Here is a 23,735-nt window from a genome sequence, read left to right as displayed (position 1 = left end):
CATACAGTCAGTAAAAACAAGACCTGGAGCTGACTGTGGCTCAGATCATGAGCCGCTTCTTGCAAAATTTCAGCTTAAATTGAAGAACGTCGGGAAAACCACTAAACCGTTCAGGTATGACCTAAATCATATCCCTGATGAATATACAGTGGAGGTGAGGAATAGATTTCAGGGATTAGACCTGATAGACAGAGTGCCTGAGGAACTATGGACAGAGGTCCGTAACATTGTTCAGGAGGCAGCAACTCAATCCATCCCAAAGAAAAAGAAATGCAAGAAAGCAAAGTGGCTGTCTGATGAGGCTTTACAAGTAGATCACGAAAGAAGGGAAGCGAAAAGCAAGGGAGAAAGGGGAAGATATATCCAACTGAATGCAGAGTTCCAGAGAATAGCAAGGAGAGACAAGAAGGCCTTCTTAAATGAACAATGCAAAGAAATCGAGGAAAACAACAGAATGGGAAAGACTAGAGATCTCTTCAAGAAAATTGGAGATCTCAAGGGAACCTTTTGTGCAAAGACGGGCATGATCAAGGACAAAGAAGGCAGGGACCTAACAGAAGCAGATGAGATTAAGAAGAGGTGGCAAGAGTACACAGAAGAACTATACAGGAAAGATCTGAATGTCCTTGATAGCCATGATAGTGCGGTCACTGAACTTGAGCCGGACATCCTAGAGAGTGAAGTCAAGTGGGCCTTAGGAAGCATTAGTAACAACAAAGCTAGCGGAGATGACAGTATTCCAGCCGAGCTATTTAAAATCCTAAAAGATGATGCTGTTAAAGTGCTGCATTCAATATGCCAACAAATCTGGAACACTCAACAATGGCCACAAGACTGGAAAAGGTCAGTTTACATTCCAATTCCAAAGAAGGGCAACGCCAAAGAGTGTTCAAACTACCACACCATTGCGCTCATTTCACATGCCAGCAAGGTGATGCTCAAAATCCTACAAGCTAGGCTTCAGCAGTATGCGAACCGAGAACTACCGGAAGTACAAGCTGGGTTTCGAAGAGGCAGAGGAACAGATCAAATCGCCAACATTCGCTGCATCATGGAGAAAGCAAGAGAATTCCAGAAAAACGTCTATTTCTGCTTCATTGACTACGCTAAAGCCTTTGATTGTGTGGATCACAACAAACTGTGGCAAATTCTTAAAGTGATGGGAGTACCAGACCACCTTACCTGTCTCCTGAGAAACCTGTACGAGGGTCAAGAAGCAACAGTAAGAACCAGACATGGAACAACCGATTGGTTCAAAATTGGGAAAGGAGTACGACAAGGCTGCATATTGTCACCCTGCTTATTTAACTTATATGCAGAGTACATCATGAGAAATGCCGGGTTGGATGAATCAGAGGTCGGAATTAAGATTGCTGGGAGAATTATCAACAACCTCCGATATGCAGACGATACCACCCTAATGGCAGAAAGCGAAGAGGATCTCAAGAGCCTCTTGTTGAGGGTGAAAGAGGAGAGTGCAAAAGCTGGTTTGAAACTCAGCATTAAAAAAACGAAGATCATGGCATCTGGCCCCATCACTTCCTGGCATATAGAAGGGGAAGAAATGGAAGCAGTGACAGATTTTACTTTCTTGGGCTCCAAGATCACCGCAGACGGTGACTGGAGCCATGAAATTAAAAGACGCTTGCTCCTTGGGAGGAAAGCTATGGCCAACCTTGACAGCATAGTAAGAAGCAGAGACATCACCTTGCCGACAAAGGTCCGTCTAATCAAAGCTATGGTTTTCCCAGTAGTAATGTATGGCTGTGAGAGCTGGACTATAAGGAAGGCTGAGCGCCGAAGAATTGATGCTTTCGAACTGTGGTGCTGGAGAAGACTCTTACGAGTGCCCTGGACTGCAAGGAGGTCAAATCAGTCCATCCTAAAGGAAATCAACCCTGAGTGCTCATTGGAAGGACAGATACTGAAGCTGAAGCTCCAATATTTTGGCCACCTAATGCGAAGAGAAAACTCCCTGGAAGACCCTGATGCTGGGAAAGACTGAAGGCAAAAGGAGAAGGGGACGGCAGAGGATGAGATGGCTAGATAGCATCACGGATGCAATGAATATGAACTTGAGCACGCTCCGGGAGAGAGCGCAGGACAGGAAAGCCTGGCGTGCTATGGTCCATGGGGTCACGAAGAGTCGGACACGACTGAACGACTGAACAACAACAACATGACCTCTGGTGGAGACTCCAACTCAAAACATGCTAGTGCATTGGATTTCCACCAAATTGTAAAGCTCCCCAGTTGGCATATCAGGAACATAAAGTTGCACCTGTTTTAAACAATTCTCCTATGACAACATCTGGGACTATTTAGCTTAGAAAGAGGTGTGCAAAATTATGCATGGTGTGGAGAAAGTGGCTAGGGAGACATTTTTCCCCTCTGTCATAATACTAGAACCTGGGGTCATCCCATGAAGCAGATTGGTCAGAGCTTCAGGATTTATAAAAGGACATACTTCTTCGCTTAGTTAAACTATGGAATTCACTTCCACAAGACGTAGTGATGGCTACCAATTTGGATGGCTTTAAAAAAGGATTCGACAAATTCATGGAGGATAAGGCTATCAATGGCTACTAGCCCTGATGGCTATATTTTACCTCCAGTATCAGAGGCAGTATGCCTATGGTCACCAGTTGCTGGGGAACATGGGCGGATGGGTGCTGTTGCACTCATGTACTACTTGTGGGTTTTCTGTGGGCAGCTGGTTGGCCACTGTGTGAACAGAATGCTGGACTAGATGGACCCTTTGTTTGATCCAGCATGGCTCTTCTTATGTTCTTAATATGTTTAATATTTTTAAACTAATTTTTTTGGTTTAAGAAGATGGTATTGTATACATTTCAATTTCCTCCTGAATATCCATGTTTTCCCCACTCCTTTTCCAACCCTGAACCCACAAAAACCCCATTCCACCTTTCCCTGGCTTTAAGATTTCTGAAAACTTGGTATATCTACTCATACCACTGCTTTTCCTTCTTGGCAGAGAAGATGTTCAGTTAGCTGACACTGGATCCACTGGCCTTTATGGTGGATGTGCTGCTTCTCTAGTTTAAAGAAGAAAGCCAGAACTCGGATAAGAAAACAGCTGATCTTTCTGATGTTCTTGCCCCAGTTGAAATCCCAAGAACCCAGCCCAAGTTGGGAGTAAGACTCTTTGAGTGGAGAACTGGGGATGTTGCTTCTAGCATGCACTTTGGCACAGTTGGCAGTTGACTCCTTTCTGGATGTACTTGGAGCTTCTCTGCACTGAATTTGTGGCTTTGTGATAGGTGTTGATTGCTTAAGCCAGATTGAATCATAGAATAGTAGGGTTGGAAGGGGCCTCCAAGGCCATCTGCTCAGTGCGTAATCTTCTGCGTAATCAAAAGAAGGCAGCTTGAAAGGCAGCTGCATAAGTTAATACTTCAGAAAATGGACGCTACTGTTTGTTGCAATTCAGCATGTTCAGCAGTCATCAGGGCATCCTAGAGTTCATGGCAATAATAGTAATAAAGCAAGAAGTTCACTGACATTTGCTTTTTCTTCCATGTGTTAACTAACTTGCAAGTGACTTTTCCTCACACCTCTGAGTTCCTGGTGTTCAAGTGGTTGCATAGTAATGTCTGTCTCTCAAAATCTAGAACAGATTTGCATTTCTTCCTCTGCTTTCATTTTTGGGCCTTAAGCTTTTATGGTTTCTGGACAAGTGTGTCTGTGCGTTTATTTTCTTTGGGAGAGTACAACTCTCCTGCTAGGCAGATGTAGATAGAGCTTTTTAATCAGTTGCGAGTAAACTGTCTCCATTTTTATGTGCCATAAAAGCAGGATGGGCACCACTGCTTCTGTGCAACAGTTTCAAAAGGGTTTGCCTTTTGTTACATTATTGTTTCATCACTGCAGCCTGTTCTGTTAGTTGTTGGCTTGTGGGTAGGTGCCTTGTTTCCTGTGCTTCAAACCACAAGGAGTAGTTAAGTGTGTGCCTTGCTCAGATACGAAGTTCTTGGGCAAGAGAGTGAGTCATCGCCCCCCCCCCCCACACTCTTAAACCGGATATTTTAAAAAACTGAGCACCCCAGAAAGTGGTATACAGGAATATGGAGAATCAGTCTGGGCCAACTTTGACTTAATTTTGGTTCACTCCCCCACTCCCCTTCAAAGTCTTGCTCTGAAACTGGTATACGTCACTGCTGCCACAACTCCCTCCTACATGGAGGAACTTTCTCGCAAAGGGATGAGAAGGGAAATTACTCTAGTCATTGTTGGCCAGAGCTGGTTCCTCCTCCTCCTCCTCCCCATCATCTGGGGTGCTTCTAGACAAGGCCTTTGCATAGCTCAGTGTGATAGAGCACATGCTCTGCATGGAGAAGGTTTGATCCCTGGGTTCTCCAGGTAGGGCAAGGAAAGAATCCTGCCTGAAACCCTTGAGAGCCGCTTCCAGTCAACAGTACTGTGTTAGATGGGCCAGTGGTCTGACTCAGTATAAGGCAGCTTCCGATGTTCCTGTTGTACTGTGAAATTGCACTGCCTCATTCACAGAATTTTACAGGAGGCCCAGACAATGATGTCTTCCATTTGTAGCCCTCCTCTGCTTCTTCTGTCTTTTTTTTTTCTTACCAGAAAAAATACGTTAAGGAAAAAAGGACAGAATAGCTGCACAGTGCCTTTTGAGTGATAGTGCTAAGAGCCCTCTGTCTGGAAGCACACCTTGTAGCATGGTCCCACAGCTAGAGTAATAGGAAGCAAAGCTCTTCAGTTTGCAAGTTTATCAGTCTGAGACCAGATGTCCAAATTAAAAAGTCTAAATAGGAACAGAATTCAAGAATACATAACGGAACCAGAGAGAATGAAGATTAAACAGCACAAAAAGAAAACATAAGAACATAAAAAAAGCTATGCTGGATCAGACCAAGGGTCCATCTAGTCCAGCATTCTGTTCACACAGTGGCCAACCAGCTGTCAACTGGGAACCCACAAGTAAAATAAGATTTACTCTAGCTCACCAATACCTTTGGAGAATCTAGATGGTCCTAAAGTTTGGATAGTCACAAACTATGATGGATAGCAAATTTTCTTCAAGGGCAAATAGTTTATATCTTTCTAGGGAAAAGGGATTCTAAGTTGAACCCTGTGGGCTTCAGAAAGGAGAGTTGGGAGGAGTTTGGCAAACCAGTTACAACCTAAGAAGCAGAGAGCGGTTTCCCACTTCCATCCAAGTGGAAGAGATTTTCTCATGGTCAGGTAGATGGTCTGCCTATAGGATGGACTCCATGTAAAAGCAAAAAGCATGTCCCATATTTAGGTTCCAAACACCTTGACAGAAGCAATTTGACAGATAGGAAAGGAGGAGATTATGAATTTTGCTCTCTTCCCTTGGAGAAAACTTGTCCTACTAGACATGACATGTGAACAGATTTCTTGTGCCAGGCGTTAGCATGGCTACATTCCGCATGACAGGTAGGCTGGCTTCTGATGATGCAACCAAGGTAATTCAGAATTTAAAACAGGTGTTAAAATGGGATTGTTATATCAAAATGTTTTTTTGTCTGCAGGGAAGCTCTCTTTTCACGTCAGTGTGTGTCCTGAGAAATGAAAGTGCATATATGAAGTACCTATTGCTTTGTGTTGTGGGATTCTTGCTTGCTTTGCAACCACATGCCGACCATTTCTTTCATATGTGGGAGCTGTTATAAAACTTTGTGTTTTTGAGCAAGGAATTAGCAGTCCTCTAATCTAAAGGATACACAAAGATGTGCTCTCCATTTCTTTCCAAGAATAATTTCATAAACTGTTTTGGTATTTACTTCCCTTATACTGTGTGTTAATATGGATGGATTAATGTAGAAGAATTTGCTTGTGCCAAAGTGAGAACATAGCCATTATAACTTTAGGAAGTGACTTAGTCATAAAATGTGATACTATCAAACCAATTAACTCACTAAGAAATCCGAAGTCCACAGTCAGGTAATACCTTTATTAAGACCAAATAAAATGTCACAAGCCATAAGCAAACTTTTGAGTTCTCTTCAACTCTTCATCAGGCTGGAGGTTAAACAGTGTTAATAGGTTTTCAGTCTCGGGGATATATTTTTACAAGTATAAAAGCTTATCTTGAGGGCAATTTATACTTGCAAATATACATTCCCATTCATTGATGGATATAAGTAGGATCTGCAACAAAATATTGCAGTGAACATCTTGCAGGAGGGTTCAGGGTGCCAGCCAGCCATGCACTCCTCTAGGATACTGCAAGCCATAAGGAACTCAAAGAGGACATTCTAACACCCCCTTTTCTGTTTTTGTTTTCTCACTGACATTCAGCATTGTATAGCTGCTGACCCTGCTCCAACCTCATTGGACTGTTTTTGGGAGGGCTTGCCCCTGTAGTTCTTTTTTTTTTTAAGAGACTATTGTATGATTAGTGTGGGGAGTTATCTTCCATCCCTTCCCGTGAATGTTTATAGTGAGTGGGGCAGTTATAATCAAATGTCTGTTTGTGAGTAAGGAACTGAAGGTCATAGTAATTAATGCTGAGCATGAGGGTGTGATCTTGTGTAAGCACATTATAATTACTGAACAGTTAGTAGGTGTATGATTACATTAAGAAAATCATTAATAATTTTGAGTTCATCAAGGGACTACTTTCATGTGCTTTGAAATCAGCAGCTGGAATAACACCTCCCTGCTATACCACATTGTTGGAATATGTAGCTGATAACTGAAAATAATGTCAGTCTTTGTAAAGGTTTCTTACTGGGATACAACTGTGCTTGGCCCTGCTTAGTTGCAAACGTTTCTGGAAGAGCTCGGAGACCAAGTCCTTGGATTGTGGTCTTGCTTCCCCTCCCTCCTGCAGTATAATCCCTCTCTTTCCTGTGTGGGTTTTATGTTTGCCTGTGAGAGTGTGGGCACACCCACAGCTGTTCATAATTTCTGTACAACATGTCAAGTCAACAACTTCTATTTGGCAGAAAGAAGAGCACTAGCTCATTGTGCAAAGAGACTTTGACCAGGTTGCTGGTCAAAGATACAAGAAAACAGTATTTCTTCATCATTGGAACACAGTTTCTTAAAATGGGACCAACGCCCTGCTTAAATATTTTGAAAAAGTTTGTAGCGTATATTGAGCATTAGTAGAGGGTTCCAGTTCTGTCTAATAGCCCCCACCCTCAAAATTCAGACACTATTTTATTTATTAGATTTATACCCCATATTTCTTCCATGTTGGAAGTCAATGTGATGTACACAGAATTTCGAAGTGATCTCTGAACTGACAAGGCACTGACCTGCCTCAGATTTGCTTAGCGTCAGCAGGGTTGCTGCATCATATGTTCCCAGACCATTCACTGGGATAGTAGACATAATATCTCATCTATGCCACTACCTTAGCTAGTGTTTGTTATGCACAACTTTCTTCTGGAAAGTTGTAGTGTAGGCTACCTGCAGAGATCAAGGCAACCGAACAGCTATCATTTTAACTTCTTGGGCTCAAACCTTGCTTACACAAAGCTTTGGTCAAGTATCAACCCATACTTTGTTGCAAGGTATATCATGGCTTTGCTGAAATGGGGTCTTGATCAAATAAAATATATGTGAGGGGTGTGGATTTTAAAATGCTGGTTAGTTTGAAGTGAAAATTATCCTAATCTCTTCTCTCTGGCCTGAGCAATTAAGCTTCTTAGCAATTTTCCTAAGCTACAGACGACTTTGGAAAGGTAAAGTTCCACATTTGTGTCAGCCTTAAAATACCAATGGAACAGTATATCGGGCAAATATGAATTGAGAAGCTTTAGGGTGTAAACAGATAGTGTAACACATATTTATGGTTAACCAAGGGCATTGTTAGGCACGTAAAAGATTTGGGCCTCAGGCCCACAGAACACAAATCTGCATAAAGTGTGCATATGATAATGTATATATGCAAATTTAGAAATAATTACTAGGACTCATTTAAATTTCTTAGGCCAATTAATTTGTCATCCTCTCCACCTCAAATAAAATAAATTCTTCAATTAATGTGCACCCCACCCCATATCATTCCAAATCAATAGTTTTTATGTTGCAGAACTCACTTCACTTCACGGAGTGAAGGAAAAAGAGTTTCTTTATTTAACGCGCGGGCTTAAGGCTGGAATCATTTCCAAAGAGCCAGAAGCCCCGATTTACATCAGCACATTGTTTTTATAGATATTGTGACACATAGGAAACGGCTCCTCCTCTCCCTCCCGTGTGGGGTTGCAGTCCTCAACATTTCTTCTCCTAGCACCATTGTTTATAATACAAGAAATGGGTTAGAGGGTAGCTATGATAAGCAGAGAACAGAAGAGAACAGCAGAGAACAAGATATACAATTCTATGCTGACCTTAGCCTTTGTTGACAAGATAAGAAATTCCTGTGTCTCGTCAGCTTACAAACATATATTTCAGAGAGCAAGAACTCAGCAAGAATGTGAAGCATGAGACTGCATGAGGCTACTTAGTCTGACCCCCGATATGGCTGCTACATTCCCCCCTTAAATGCATAATTTCATTACAATTATAGCATTTCATTACGCAAATAGACATTCTGGTTTGCGAAGCATAACACAGGACTCTTATAGCAACCCTCTTACTTAATATCTTGTTGAGCTATTAGAGCGTAGAGGGCGGCAGTTTTACTAGCCGAGACATAAAACAGATTGGTTAAACAGCGCATAAAACAAGGAATGCAAAGGCATAACAGTATCTCTATGAACAACACTGGTAGAATTAGGATGAACAATGCCTTAAGCCAGCTAAGATCTGGAAGCCAAGGGGTTAACCAATTTAGCTAATTGTTTTGTCCCATTGTTATGTCAGCCACTATATTATGCATGCAGATTATTGATTTGAACATCTACAGCATTACTATTATTAGTCAAATTAAATGATGGAGGAGAAAAAGATAAAAAAAAACCTGTTTGCAGGTATATCTCTTGGCAAACAAAAATGTTTTACTCCAGTGATGTTAGCCAGGTGAAGCCAGTGATTATCAGCGAATCGCTGGGACAGATTTCCCTCTCTAGGGGCAGACCCCCCTTTTTGCACCTTATTAAGTAAACACAATGCAACACTACTAACACTACAACACACATGTTTGATCTTCTTTGGGATCTGACCGTACGCTGGGCAGCTATTCACCTGGCAAGCTGCAGTAGGGTCTAGTCCCCTTCTTCAATTTTCCTCAGTTGCAGGTCTGACCGTACGCAGGGTGGACAGTCTCCCGGTGTGTCCACAGTAAGGTCTAGCCTGAGTCTTCTTACTGCTTTTTTCAGAATAATTTTTAAAGGATTTTTGAAAAGGAAAGAAATCCTTTCAAAGGATTTTTGTTTACAATCTACTCCCCCCCCCTCGCTTTCTTGACTCATGTCCAATGTATCCAGGGTTTAACTCCAGCTACTTTTATAGCTGCGGGGGTGGAAAGTATGACAGTTTTCGGTCTTCTCTACTTGGGAGTTAAAGGGTCATTTTTTCCCTCTTTAACTCATACTTCATCATTTGGTTGGAAAGGATGAACTTCTGTGATGGGAATTGGGGGCTTATTTTCTAAGACAAAGTGACGCTGGGCTTGAAGAACTTTGCCCAGTGTTTGGACTTCTTGTTTAAGGCTAACGTTTGCTTGCTCTTGATGCCACTCCAGTGTCAATCATGAAGTCAATGTCACGGCCCCTCACAGTCAGTGTCACGGCTCCTCTCAAGCTGTTTTCGCTCTCGCCCGTTCTGGCTCCTTTGGTTTTCTCCTTTGTGTATTTGATTCATTTTATTTGGGCATTCATGCCACCAATGTCTATCTTGTTTACACTGGGCACACTGGTTCTTTCTTAAGAATCTTCTGCCTCTGCTGGGTCTTCTTTTTCTCGCCCACGTCTTCTTGGGCCTCTGGGTCGAGGGGGGTATACTGGCGATAGGCATCTAAAAGACACTCTAAGTATGCTCTGGGGCCTCGGTGGCACCTTGCAGCACTTTAGACACTTTGGTCATATTAACTGACTTCTTCATACCTGCTTTCATGGCTTGTAACAGCAGGGTTTGATACTGGGTGAGGCGCTCTAGCCCCGCTTGTGTTTTGGGATTCCAGCGGGGGGGGGGGGTTACTTACAAGGAGACTTTATTGGGTAACTTACAGCACACAGGCATACCTAATGGTTGGATCAGACAGCTTCTCTGAACCACGAGCTATTGGGCTAAATGGGTTTTATACCATACATGTTACCCATGAGGCAGCACAACACTAGCAAGCATTTTCAGCATAGGCTAGAAGTGTTTGGTTCTCAGGCACAGCTTTCTGTAAACAGACTTCGCTTCCCAAAGTGCTTGATAACACTTTTATTTATTAATATGGGAACAGAAATCTCTCTTTTCTTTCTTCTGCTTTCTTTTTCTTGCTGATCTGCCTGTATTGCAGATCATGTTTCAAACTTTTTACATAAAACTTTCCTCTCTATGCACCAGCCTTGTCTCTTTGTCTTTTTTTCAAGTTAAACTCACTTACTTAAACCTTTTTGCCTTACACTAGTCCCAATGACACACATTTGGGATAGGCTCTTCTTCTCCTTCTAGTTACATTTTCTTCATCTTAAAGAACTATTACATTATTGTGGCTACTTTACCCCAGGTAATAAGCTCCAGGCATAATTAGTTGCTTCTAATTCACCCTGGGGGCAACTATGGCCACGCTTCTTTTCTACAAATGTTCTTTCTCTTTGCCTCTTGCCTTCTCTTTCTTCTTCTTTTTCTCCCTTCTCTATCTGTCTGCCACTTTCTCTATTTCTGTCTTTTCTACTTGCCTCTGTCTTTCTCTACTTGACTTTGTCTTTTCTCCTTGTCATTCATTGGGAACCACACTCAGTATCATTTGGAGTTGCAACTAACACTAATCTGCAAATATCACATATATTTTATATTTTAACCGTGTTTCGATGAGTGTGCTGTAAAATTATCATGGGCCTTAGAAGAACTGGAGCAGTATTATGATAATAATCACTTAAAATCAAATCCAAGTAAAACCCAAGTATGTGCCTTTCATCTTCATAATCAAGATGCAGGAGTTGAACTGGATATTACGTGGAGAGGGAATAGATTACAACATTGCACAACACCTAAATACTTGGGTGTTATGTTGGATAGAATGCTTTCTTTTAAGCAACATTGCCTGAATACTAAGGCTAAAGTATGTGCTAGGAATAACATTATCTGACGATTGACAAACTATACATGGGGAGCCCAGCCAGCTACGTTAGGAGCATCAGCTATGGCTTTGAGTGTCTCTACTGCTGAATATGCACCACCAGTATGGAACGCATCGGCATGCGAAGCAAGTAGATATTGTTGTGAGTGAGGCAATGCGCATAGTGACGGGATGCCTCAAACCAACACCCGTTAATAAACTATATTCTCTTGTTGGCATTGCTCCACCTAAGATTAGAAGGGAAGTAGAAGCAGATGCCGAAAGAACTAAGCAAGAGACTGACTCTCGTCACCCTTTGAGTGGATATATTCCCCCAGTTCGTTGACTTGGATCTAGAAAGAACTTCATGTCAAGAACTAATATCCTAGAGGGGACCAGAGAACAGAATCGGATAAGTAAATGGAGGAATGAGCATACCGACTTGAGTATTTTAACGAAGGAAGAAATGGCCGCTAGAAATACTCTCCCCTATATAGTTTGGAGGACAATAAATAGGATGAGGATGGGGGTACCAAGGTGTAAGACGAATTTATTTAAGTGGGGGTTGCTGGTTGACGACAGTACATTATGTGAGTGTGGAGAAACCCAAGACCCAGTGCATCTGATGGTGTGTTGATTAATGCTGGAGTCTTGTACTGTTGATGATCTACAGCAAGGTAATGACAAAGCTGTGGCAGTGGCTACATTTTAGCAGAGCAAAGTTTGATCTGGACACGAAATAAATAAATAAATTCCCATTCTTAGAATTCTAGCTCTGAAACACGTTTTCACAGTACAGGAGGACCCCAAACATTTTCATTTTAAAATAGTTGTCCTCATGTGGTGTATTACTGTAGTTTTTGTAAGGGAACTAGGGAACGATTGCTGTATCCTTTTTCAGTGTTATTTCCTGGACACTTTGATGGATTTCTGCTTGCTTTCTATTTGGATGGCTCTAGTGCCAAGGTAACATTAACAGTTGCTACATTTTTGAACATTGCTGTTAATACCAGACCTCTTATGGTGGCAAACTAAGCTGTACTGTACTATCTCATAAAACTTGCCATCAGATTCCAAGGTCTTTGATGTTTCCTTCTTAGTCTGGTCTAAAGTATTTTTCAGAATTCAGTGCAAATACTTGCTTGGGGCTTGACTGCTGTTGAATAAGATCCTAAGAATGCGGATGAAGCATTTGGAAATATTTAATTGTGTTATATTTGGTTAAGAAGGGGACATGCAAAATCAGATAAATACCCACTTCTATATATTCCCCATCCCTTTCTAGTTTTGGATTTTTCTTGTGTCACTGATTCAGTTCTCTCTCCCTTTTCCTCCTTTTCTCAAATCACAGAATCTGAAGCGGGTGATGGCTGATGAGGTAAGAGTGATCATTTTAATTTTTTTCTTTTGCATTACCTATCTTTCTTGCTTGTAACTCCCCCCCACCCCCACCACACACAGAAAAAGGGTTCTGTGTGCCATCTGTATATACTTCTGTTGCCAGCTTCTTGATTGTGTTTTCTGTACTGCCATGCCATGTACACGTTAACTTGCACCAAGCACTTGCTCTGACAGAGTATGTGACCTGCTTTTTGAGACTAGCATGCAATCCCATCTGTGTTCCTCATGCATGTTGGCCTTTTTATAAGGTAGGGGTGTGTGTGTGTGTGTGTGTGTGTGTGGTGCTTGTAAAAACTGAACTCTGTCTGCCTGAATGCAGGCCTGTGTGTTCTCTAAGACCCTAGGTGGTGGTTGTAGAATGATTACTTGGGAACCTGATAATAACTGACATTGGTGGTTTATCTTCTGCTGGTGGCATTTCAAGGACATTTAGGAAAGAAGAGGCCACATCTTTACGTGAGCTACATCTAAATTTGTTCAAAAGCCCTTTAGAACCATTGGCCCCTAGAAGCCGATGGATTCCTGTGGGCTTTTGAAATGGCCTGCTGACCCTAGTGGATGATCTGCACCAGGCGATGGGCAGGGGATGTGCATCTCTGTTGAGTCTTCTGGACCTCTCAGAGGTGTTTGATACCATTGACAATGCTGTTCTTCTTGGTTGCCTTGCTGGAATGGAGCTGGAGGGCATCGTATCCGTGTGGCTTGGTTTGTTCCTGGAGTGCATGTCCTAACCGCACCCCCCCCCTCCTGATACTGCGTGTGTGTAAGAGCTTTAATGGTTGTGATACATTGTTTAAGATGTATAGTGCAGAAAGCTAGAGATTGCTAACAAGGTGCATCTGCAGTGTGTGTAAAACCAATGAAGAGCAAAGAGTTTATAATGAAGATGCACCTTTGGATAAGTGACAAAACTTTTCTTTAGGAATGATTTGCACATTTGATTACTGGAAAAATATTAGTTTATAATGCCATATCCTAAATTGTTAATTCTGAGTGCAATGTGTTGTTTCCTGTTATATTTTATTTTATTTTAAATCTGGATTATTGCTCCTGGGGAAGGAGAGATTGACTGGGTTCACACGACATGCTAACCCATCATGGGTGACTGCCTATAATGGGTTAGCGTGTTGTGAGAACCTGGACTGTTCTTATCAGGGTGGGTTGTTTTTCTCAAACAACGCACCCTGAGAATCAGCGATCTGTGGCAGGGGTTGTTTTACCCATGGTGGGTCAGCGTGTCGTGCCAGACATGCCAATCCATCATGGGTAAAGGGCATCAGGTAGCAAGTCGCTCAGCAAGAGCGGTAGAAGCCCCTGCCACTCTTGCCAGGCAGGGCTGCTATCGTGGCCAAGCCACTGCCTGTGCCGTTTCCCCTTGCCTGTGAGAGCCACTCCAGTGGTGCCCGAACGGCAACATGGAGGGGCTGTCATGGGCATCCGCTTTGTCCCTGCTGATCCCCCCTTCCCAGCTCTGATCACAGTCTTGATTGCGGTTGGAGCCCCTTTTCTATTTTCCTAGTCCCGTTTGTGCAAAAGGGGCCACAATTTTTTTTTAAGTGCTCCATCCCCGAAAATTGGATGGGGGGATCCAGTCCCCCACCATGGGCCCTTAGAGAGATAGTACCCATGGGGGCGGGGTTGGATTCCTCCCATCCCATTTTCGGGGATATGGCGTTTTAAATCCCAATGGAAGTCTATGGAGAAGGTGACCTCCATAGACTTCCACTGGGATTTAAAGTGCCCCATCCCTGAAAATCAGATGTAGGTGGGAATCCAATTCCCTGCCATGGGTGTTGTTGCCAGAAGAGCCCATGGTGGGGCATTGGATTCCTCCCCCTGCATCCAATTTTCGGGCACGGGGCACTTTTAAAAAACAGTGCAAGCCTATGGAGAATTATCTTCCCATAGGCTTGCACTGGATTCTAAAAGTGCCCCTTGCTGAAAACTGGGGGTGAGGGCAAAATCCAACCCCACCGAGGACTGTGTTGCCCCAACAGTCCTTTGGGGGGGCTTGGAGTCCCTCCCAATTTTCAGCATGTGCCACCTTTAGATTCTCCAGGTTGGTGTGAGAAACGCATCCCACAATGAGTTAGCTCCTCCTATCTCCCAGGAAAAGCAGGGACCCACATGACTGAGTTTTAAACACTCATCTGTCCAACGCTTCTCCTAGCCAGTTCATCCCTGCTTTTCACCCAGGACAGAGCTAATTCTCATCTCCTATCTCAAGCCCATACTTATCTCTATTTCTAAAATTTCTTAAACTCCTTACCTCTTTGACTTTTTCCCTCACAACCAGCCTTTATTTTTTCACCCTTCCTCCCCCCCCCCCCGCCCCCAAGTTTCTGCTTCTTTCTCCCTGCCCTTGTGCCTATCCCTCTCCATGACCCCTGGGCAAAGAAAACCATTTCAAAGCCTGAAAAGAAAAAGAAAACAATGACTCATGTGAGAGTCCTTAAGAAGCCATCAGTAGACAAAAGGAGGATTGGCAGGATGATGCCAGTTTGCCTGCTTCATCCAGTTTGCCGACTTCGCTTTGGCTGCCTACTGAGGATCATGGAGGGAGATAAGGATGGGTGTGAACCTGGCCTCAAAAGAAGAAAGAAGTGGACAAAGCTTGGGGGGTGGGGGCACTGCAGGCCACCCTCTCCACTCAGAACAGGAGGAGGAAGTAATGGAACAACAAAGGCTAGATGCTCCAACAACATCAAAGGTGAGATCAAATTCATTTTTGTTTTTCCCCCCACATGGAGGATTCCCGCCAAACAAAGCGGGTGGCCATTTTAAGTTGCAGTTTTGATTCCAACTTGCAAAGGGAAGCCCCTCTTCCCTCCACCTCCTCCACTGCTCAGACAGGGAACAGTGAGATAGTCCACCACCACCACCTATCACAAGCATGGTTTAATTAGATAAATCAGTCTTATCCCAGATCACTAAGACAGTACTGGGCAATCTGACTGACCATTTATTAAATAAACCTTGAGATCAAGCCATTCTGCAAAATGCACCAGAAACTTGCACATTTCTGATTCTTCCTCCTCTCGTCCTCTGCACTTAGAAAACAAAAATAAAAATAAGAGTTCAAAATCAAAACAGCCTAGCCCAACCCATAATTTACACTCATCAGTTGGCTCTGGGGGTGACTCTCCAGACTTACACCCCACAGCCACAGGTCACACTAACAGTCCCAAGACCACCTTGACTGATCCCCAACCTGACAGTGATTCCTCTATAATTTTGCTTCCAGAGTCCATTTCAGAAAGGGATGAGGGTGGATGGTTAGACCTAGAGGTTACAGAGCATTCCTCATCTGATGGATTCTTTAACAAAGAGGACTTTTTACCCTTATTGTCTAAAGCAATTGCCTCCCTAGCTAGAGACCCAGCTCCAACTGAGAAACAGCAATAATTATTTAGAGAGGTGGTGATGTTTCCGGAACCCAGGCCAACCACCAGAGAGGTACTTTTTCCTAACTCCTTTAATAAACTAATGAAAGAGGAGTGGAAATCTCCACACCAGGGAGAAAAGAGGTCAGTACAGTGCACAGATTTTACACTCTTCCTCATGATGTGATGGAAGAACTGCAGGTCTCCTTAGTAGATGCCCCTGTGGTGGCCTTGCTCTCGGGCTCTGTAATGCCAAAAGATGGTGATATTCCCCTAAAGACCATGGGGAAAAGAGGTCTGATACAGCTTATAAAAAGGCACATGAAGCTTCAGAAGTCACCTTAAGGGCCTCAGCAGTATCATTTTATTTCGCAAAGAGCTTCTATTTTATGGGTGGAAGACATAATAAACATTAAGGAATTAGATCAGACAATTTTACATAGAGGACTGAACAAATTCTCTACATCTTTTGTCTTCCTGGCTGATGCCACACAAGATGCACTTTCAGCCCCCTCCATAGCAGTTACTAACATAGCCAGATGTTCCGTTTGGCTCAAGCACTGGAATGCTTGAGCCAAACTGGACACAGCTTATCTTCTGGTTTTGATGATCTCATGTCTTAGCATCCCCCCATGGGCCAGACTGCACTCTTGCCCCTAACAATGGTTCCAGCTGTCCTTCCTAGCTCAAATAGCAAGGAGAAATCACCACTCTGTACATCTCCCTCAACTTGTCAGAGACTCCTTCAGATGGTGGCAACACCTCCAAAATCTACAGCAGGCAGCCCCTTCCAGGAGCCAGACAGGATCACACTGACGACAGAGGCCAGCCTTGAAGGATGAGGAGCCCACTGCAACTCCCTCCTGGCCCAAGGAAAGGGAGCATAGAGGAAAAATCCCACAGCATCAACTAGCTGAAGCTCAGGACAGTCCAGCTGGGTCTGAAATCCTTTCCATGCCAGTTGTTACATTCTCACATCCTAGTCACAACGAACAGCACAACGGCATAAGCACACATAATGTTTCAAAGGGGTACCAAATCCTGCTCCCTCCACCTGGCGGCCCAGAGCATGCTGTTTGGGGCCGAGTGGAAGTTAGTCTCCATATCAGCCCAACACATCAAAGGTACTCCGAACAATACAGCAAACTAAGTCAACAACAAATAGAATCGTACCGCCTTGGTCCACTTATGCTGCACCTGTTTGCATCCAGACACAACCACAAGCTGCTGAGGTTTCTTTCCAGATTCCAGTCTTACGGAGCCGAAGGAATAGATGCACTGTACAGCAACTGGCTGAAAGAAAGGCTCTATGCATTCCCTCTAATCCCCCTGCTAGCCAGAGTTCTGCAGAAAATCAGAAAGGAACAAAATGGATGCAGGCTCATGCACCACAACAGAGAGAACAGCTCTAATAGCACCCAATAATAGTCCTCAGAAACATGTAGGAAGAAAGCCAGACTATAAAGCACGTGGTCTTCGATCTCTATACACTAATGCCCAGAGCATGGGAAAAAGAATGAACTTGAACTCTTAATACGGGAGGGAAATTATGACTTGATAGGTGTGACTGAAACTTGGTGGGATGACTCCCATGACTGGAATACAGCAATTGAAGGATATAACTTGTTCAAAAAGAACAGGAGGAACAGAAAGGGAGGTGGAGTTGCACTGTATGTTAAAACATATCTCTGCACAGAAATACAGGAGGATGAACTTGGTCACCCCATCAAGAGCATCTGGGTTAAAATAAATGGAGCAAAGAATAAAAGGAACCTCGCAGTTGGAGTCTACTACTGGCCACCCAATCAAGGAGAAGACGAGGATGAAACTTTTGAGAAGCAAATTGCCAGTGTTTCAAGGAAGCATGATGTAGTAGTAATGGGGGACTTCAATTTCCCCGATATTTGTTGGGAGACAAATTCTGCAAAACATGGCCCCTCCAAGAGATTCCTGACTTGTGTTGCTGATAACTTACTCCTACAGAAAGTAGAGGAAGGAACTAGAGGATTTGCTATCCTTGACTTGATCCTAACCAACAGAGATGACTTAGTGGATCAAGTAGCAGTTAGGGGAACATGGGGAGAAGTGACCATGTTATACTAGAGTTCTTGGTTCTAAAGGAAGCAAAAGCCAAGTGTAGCCAAACGTGTACCCTGGATTTTAGGAAAGCCAATTTTAATAAACTCAGAACAATTATAAGTAAGGTCCCATGGCAAGCATCTCTAGGGAGAAAAGGAGTCCAAGATGGGTGGGAGTTTTTAAAAAAAGAAATTCTCAAGGCACAATTACAAACAATTCCAACAAGGAAAAAAGGCAGAAGACAACAGAAGAAGCCAATGTGGCTTCACAACAATCTTAGAGATGACCTGAAAACAAAAAAGCCCACATATAGGATGGGAAGGAAGGCCAAGCTACAAAGGAAGAGTACAGGCAGGTAGCACACAGTTGCAGGGATGCTAAAGCTGAGAACGAGCCGAGGTTAGCGAGGGATGCTAAAGGCAACAAAAAGGCTTTTTACAGATACGTGCATAGTAAAAGACAGAGAAAAGAAATGGTGGTTCAGCTATTCAATAAGGATGGCAAAATGATAACAGATGACAAGGAAAAGGCAGAGGTGCTCAATTCCTGCTTTGGCTCAATCTTCCCCTGAAATAGGGTCTGTGACGCCCTGGCAAAGGCAGAGTATAGGCTGAAGGGGCAGGATTGTAGCTCGAGATTGATAGGCATATAGTCAAGGAACACCTCATTACTCTGAATGAGTTCAAATCCCCAGGGCCAGATGAACTGCATCCTAGAGTAATAAAGGAACTGGCAGAAGAACTCTCAGAACCACTGTCTATTATCTTTGAGAAATCATGGAAGACGGGTGAAGTGCCAGATGACTGGAGGAGGCCTAATGTTGTCCCTATCTTGAAAAAGGGTAAAAAGGAGGAACCTGGGAACTTGAGACCAGTCCGTCTGACATCGATCCCTGGGAAAATTCTGGAGCACATGATAAAGCAATCCATCTGGAAGCACCTTGAAAACAATGCAGTGATTACTCGAAGTCAACATGGATTTGTCAAGAACAAGTCCTGCCAGACGAATCTGATCTCATGTTTTGATCAGGTCACCTCCCTTGTCCACAGCATTCCCACAGTCCACATCATATACCTCCACTTCAGCAAAGCTTTCGACAAAGTGCCCCATGATATCCTGATGAGGAAACTAGCTCAAAGTGGGCTAGATGAAACAACAATCATGTGGATCCACAGTTGGCTACAGAATCGGACTCAAAGTGTTCTTATCAGTGGGACCTTCTCCAGCTGGGGAGAGGTAATGAGCAGGGTACTGCAGGGCTCAGTCATGGGCCCATTGCTCTTTAACATTTTATTATTGACTTGGAGGAGGAGGTGTAGGGAACACTTATCAAATTTGCAGATGACACAAAATTGGGCGGGATAGCTAATACCCTGGAAGACAGAAACAGAATTCAAAGTGATCTTGATAGACTGGAGCACTGATCAGAAAACAACAGAATGACATTTAATAGGGATAAATGCCAAGTTCTGCACCAAGGAAAAAGAAACCAAATGCACAGTTACCAGATGGGGGATACTTGGCTCAACAATACTACAAGCGGGAAGGATCTTGGAATTGTTGTTGATCACAAGCTGAATATGAGCCAACAATGTGATGCGACTGCAAAAAAGGCAAATGCTATTTTGGGCTACATTAATAGAAGTATAACATCCAAATCCCACGAAGTACAAGTTCCCCTCTACTCAGCACTGGTTAGGCCTCATCTAGAGTACAGTTCTGGGCACCGCAGTTTAAGAAGGATGCAGACAAGCTGGAGAGGGTTCAGAGGAGGGCAACAAAGATGATCAGGGGACTGGAAACAAAGCCCCATGAAGAGAGACTGAAACAACTGGGCATGTTTAGCCTTGAGAAGAGAAGAGAAGACTGAGGGGGGAGATGATAGCACTCTTCAAGTACTTGAAAGGTTGTCACAGAGAGGAAGGCCAGGATCTCTTCTCTCTCTCTCTTTTTTTCTAATACTTTTTATTCTACTTTTATCTTTATAAATGAACCAAAGAACACCAACAACATAATCATATTCTACAGTTTCCAACATTACAGTATTCTCAAGAGGACCAATCAATAATGAAATAGAGAAAAAAGAGAGAAAGAAAGGAGATAATATAAAAAGGAGAGAGAAGGGTAAAGAGGAAAACACAAAAACAGAGGAAAACAAAGCAAAATATAAACAGAAGTTTACATAACAAACTTAAATTTAAAGTACATTACAAATAAATTTCAAATATCACTCTACTTAAAAATTATACCAATCTTACAGGTCAATACAGCATAAGTAATCAATTTCAGTATTGTATCTTCAGGCTTATAACAAAGAAGCAAGCTTGCAATTAATTTCCATTGGTCATATTATGCCTTTTAGCTTCTATATAATGATAAAGCTTCGGAACAACCAGCCAGAAATATTTACTAATCCTAGTATCATAATATTGATAATAATAATAATAATAATTAAAAAGAAAAGAAAGATTATAAAGGATAAAAATAGAACAATCAGTAATATATTTTATACTCTCTGTATTTTAGATAGTATCATTTCTAAATATATAAATGAGTGTGCACATTTCTGTACACCCTCACACAGAAGATTTAAATAGTCTATATCATATCCATTTTAAGAGAAGAAGAAAAAAAAGGAAAAAGGATGAAAGAAAAAGAAAGGATATATATAACCAGCTATCTCTGGCCTAGCCTGGATCTTAAACATAGCCGATGGACAAAACATGTTTGTAAATTCCAGTTCATGGGGCTGGAGCAGAAGTCTCGCGTGTTTTTCCAATTAGCCACACCTCCGCCATTTCGTGATTTAGAAACTTCTTCATCTGATCTTCGGAAAAAATGCAAAACATAGCAGGATATTTTAAATGATATTGTAAATTCATTTGTTGTTTTAAATGATATTGTAAATTCATTTGTTATTGTAAATTCATTTGTTTCAAGAAACCTTGAGAAAAGGCAAGGTTTCTCGCTTTGGTAAATAGCCTTTTATCAACAACTTCTTTGGTGTAATCCGGAAATAACATAACTTGTTTTGATCCCCAAAGAAGATTTCCCCCGTCTTGCCAAACGCAGGATATGATTTTTTGTGGCGATTCTTGCAAATTGAACTATAATCGTATAGTCAGTCCCTTTAGCATTTGGCACAGGGAATGTGTGCTCAGTGTCAAGTACATAATCAGATGACAAAGGAAGTATCTCATGCAGGAACTTATCTACAAAAGTAAGCAAATTTACATCAATAGATAGATCTTTAATACCAATAATACACGCATTTGCTCTGCATGTGAAAGCCTCTAATTGGGAGATTCTTGCAGAAAAACTGTTGTGCAAAGCTTGTGAGACAGTCTCCTGCACTGCCACTCGATCTTGCAGCTCATTAACCTTCGCCTCCATTTTTTGCCAAGAGTTGTTAATTAAGTTCACAGCCCCTTGCAGGGTGGTGATGGCATTTTGAATTGTATCTAGTCTCTTAGCCTGTTCAGCAAATTGCAAAGACAAAGTTTTTATCAGAGCAAGTAACTCCTCTGTATTTTCATTGTTTCTCGAAGCTTTTGCCAAGGGAGGTGTGTGTGTGTGTGTCGGGGGGGCAGCACTCCTATTCCTTTTCTCCTCCTTGGTGTTGCCATCCTTCTTTTTAAACAAATCTTTTAGGTCCTCAAATATTGCTGGTATTCCTTAGCCCATAAATGCTAAAACCTACATTGGAGTACGTCAGCCCTGAATTCTCCTAATTAGATAGGAGTTTAAAAACAACTTTGAGTGATGATTAAGCTCTGGCAGACTAGCCTCAGAGCCCAGCCCCTCTGCTGCTTCACAAAAAGGGCTACTCTTCCAAGATTTCATCCAGATGCTGCTCTTGCCTCCCCTTTTAATTCCAGGGGAAGATGAAAAGGTTTTTCATCCTTTTAAAAGCTGTTTGAGATAGCGTACCACGGAGACTCAGCAGAACGCCGCCAGGGTGACATTGGCTCCAACCGGAATGCAGGACACGGAATAATGGGCTCAAGTTACAGGAAGCCAGATTCCAGCTGAACATCAGGAAAAACTTCCTGACTGTTAGAGCAATACAACAATGGAACCAATTCCCTAGGGAGGTAGTGGGCTCTCCCACACTGGAGGCATTCAAGATGAAGCTGGACAGCCATCCGTCATGGATGCTTTATCTTAGATTCCTGCATTGAGCACAGAGTTGGACTCGATGGTCTTGTAGGCCCCTTCCACCCTACTATTCTATGATTCTATGATAGTCCTAGTAGCCCCCCTTTCTGGCTGCGATGACCCTGGTTCTCCAGAATCCTAGCCCTAGCAGAGCAAGGACCATGGTTCCTGTCCCAGAAGTCAGACCCCTTGTCTCAGGGACCAGTACTCCACTCAGACCCAAATTGGCTAAAAATAGCTGCCTGGTTGCTAAATAGTCCGTCTACTTAACCCTGGGCTACTCTGAGGGTGGCATACGCACCCTCCTGGCATCCCTCAAAGACTCCCCCTCTAGAATCTACGAAACAGCTTGGTAGACCTTCTGCAGATGGAGTGAAAGGGAAAAACTTAATCCACGGGCAGCAGGCATCAAGGAACTCCTAGCCATTCTCCAGAAAGGCCTCCAGATGGGCTTGAAACCAGGCACCCTGTGCAGACAAACATCAGGGCTGTCATCGGTCCTTTCCAAGCTGGGTAGACAGCCACTAAGTTCACACCCTCACATCAAAAGATTCCTCTGCAGAGTAGCTCTCAAGAGTCCTCCCAGAGTCCATAGGTTGCCTTCCTGGAGCCTACAAGTTGTACTTTCTACATTGACTAAAACTCCCTTTGAGCCAATTAGATCTATCCTGCTATGAATTCTGTCACAAAAAGTTCTTTTCCTTCTTGTCATCATGTCTGCTTGCAGAATCTTAGAGTATTTGCCATCTCAATCAGAAAAGGCTTCATCCCCTTCCATAGGGATTCCGTTGTCCTTTGAGCAGTCCCGATTCTTATCCCTAAAGTCAACACACTGTTCCATAGTCACAGGAACTTATTCTGCCCTCTTTCTGCCCTAAACCTTCTCACCCACAGGAGAAGGCCTGGCACAAGCTAGATGTCCGCATAGCTATTGAAGTTTACCTAAGAAGGACAAGGTCCTTTCAAAAATCTGACTCACGTTTTGTTTCTTTCCACCCTGTTGTTATGGGCAAGAAGGTTACCAGATCAACTTTAGCTAGGTGGTTAAAAGCATGTATTTTTTCAGCCTGTGAGGCTTCATGCCTCCCCAAGCTGTTGGTAGTCACAGCTCACTCCACTAGTGCACCAGCCATATCAGCCGCCTTAAGTACTAATGCTCCCCTGGCAGAAATCTGCAAGGCGGCTACCTGGACAAGTCCTAATTCCTTCATAAGGCATTACAAAATAGACACATATGCCTCAGCGGATGCCTCCTTTGGCAGGAGAGTCCCCCAGCAGGTAGTAGCACTACGATAGACTCAGCATCATTCCCTCACCCCCCGCTACCCAAATAAGGGTTTTAGCTTTAGCATGTCCCATTGTGGGATGCCTTCCTCACACCAACCTGGAGAATGGAACATTGGTAGTTACCAAGAACGGTCCTTCTGGGTTGGTGTGCGGAAGGCATCCCAACCATATCCTGCATCACCACCGAGTCTATTTGCATAGGTAATCAGGCCACTCATCTCTGCACTTAGCTGGCCAGGCCTTCTCCTGAGGAT

The 23,735-nt window shown here is 43.1% G+C and overlaps 1 protein-coding gene across 4 annotated transcripts in view; it reads left to right on the top strand.

The window, feature by feature from the left end:
- DIAPH1 (diaphanous related formin 1) overlaps window positions 1-23,735 on the top strand; it is a 189,257-nt gene that overhangs the window by 51,812 nt on the left and 113,710 nt on the right. For 3 of the 4 annotated variants that reach the window (XM_084850935.1, XM_084850933.1, XM_084850931.1), the window contains exon 2: window positions 12,525-12,551. In XM_084850935.1, the coding sequence (XP_084707061.1) occupies window positions 12,525-12,551 (27 nt within the window). Of the gene's footprint in view, window positions 1-12,524; window positions 12,552-14,913; window positions 15,285-23,735 lie in introns of all 4 variants that reach the window. The other variant, XM_084850934.1, reaches the window with a different exon arrangement.

Source organism: Heloderma suspectum, chromosome 4 (genome assembly GCF_057233095.1).
Source record: "Heloderma suspectum isolate Gila_16-S chromosome 4, 16-S_ref, whole genome shotgun sequence".
Taxonomy (NCBI): Eukaryota; Metazoa; Chordata; class Lepidosauria; order Squamata; family Helodermatidae; genus Heloderma; species Heloderma suspectum.
This window is presented reverse-complemented; position numbering and strand designations above follow the sequence as displayed.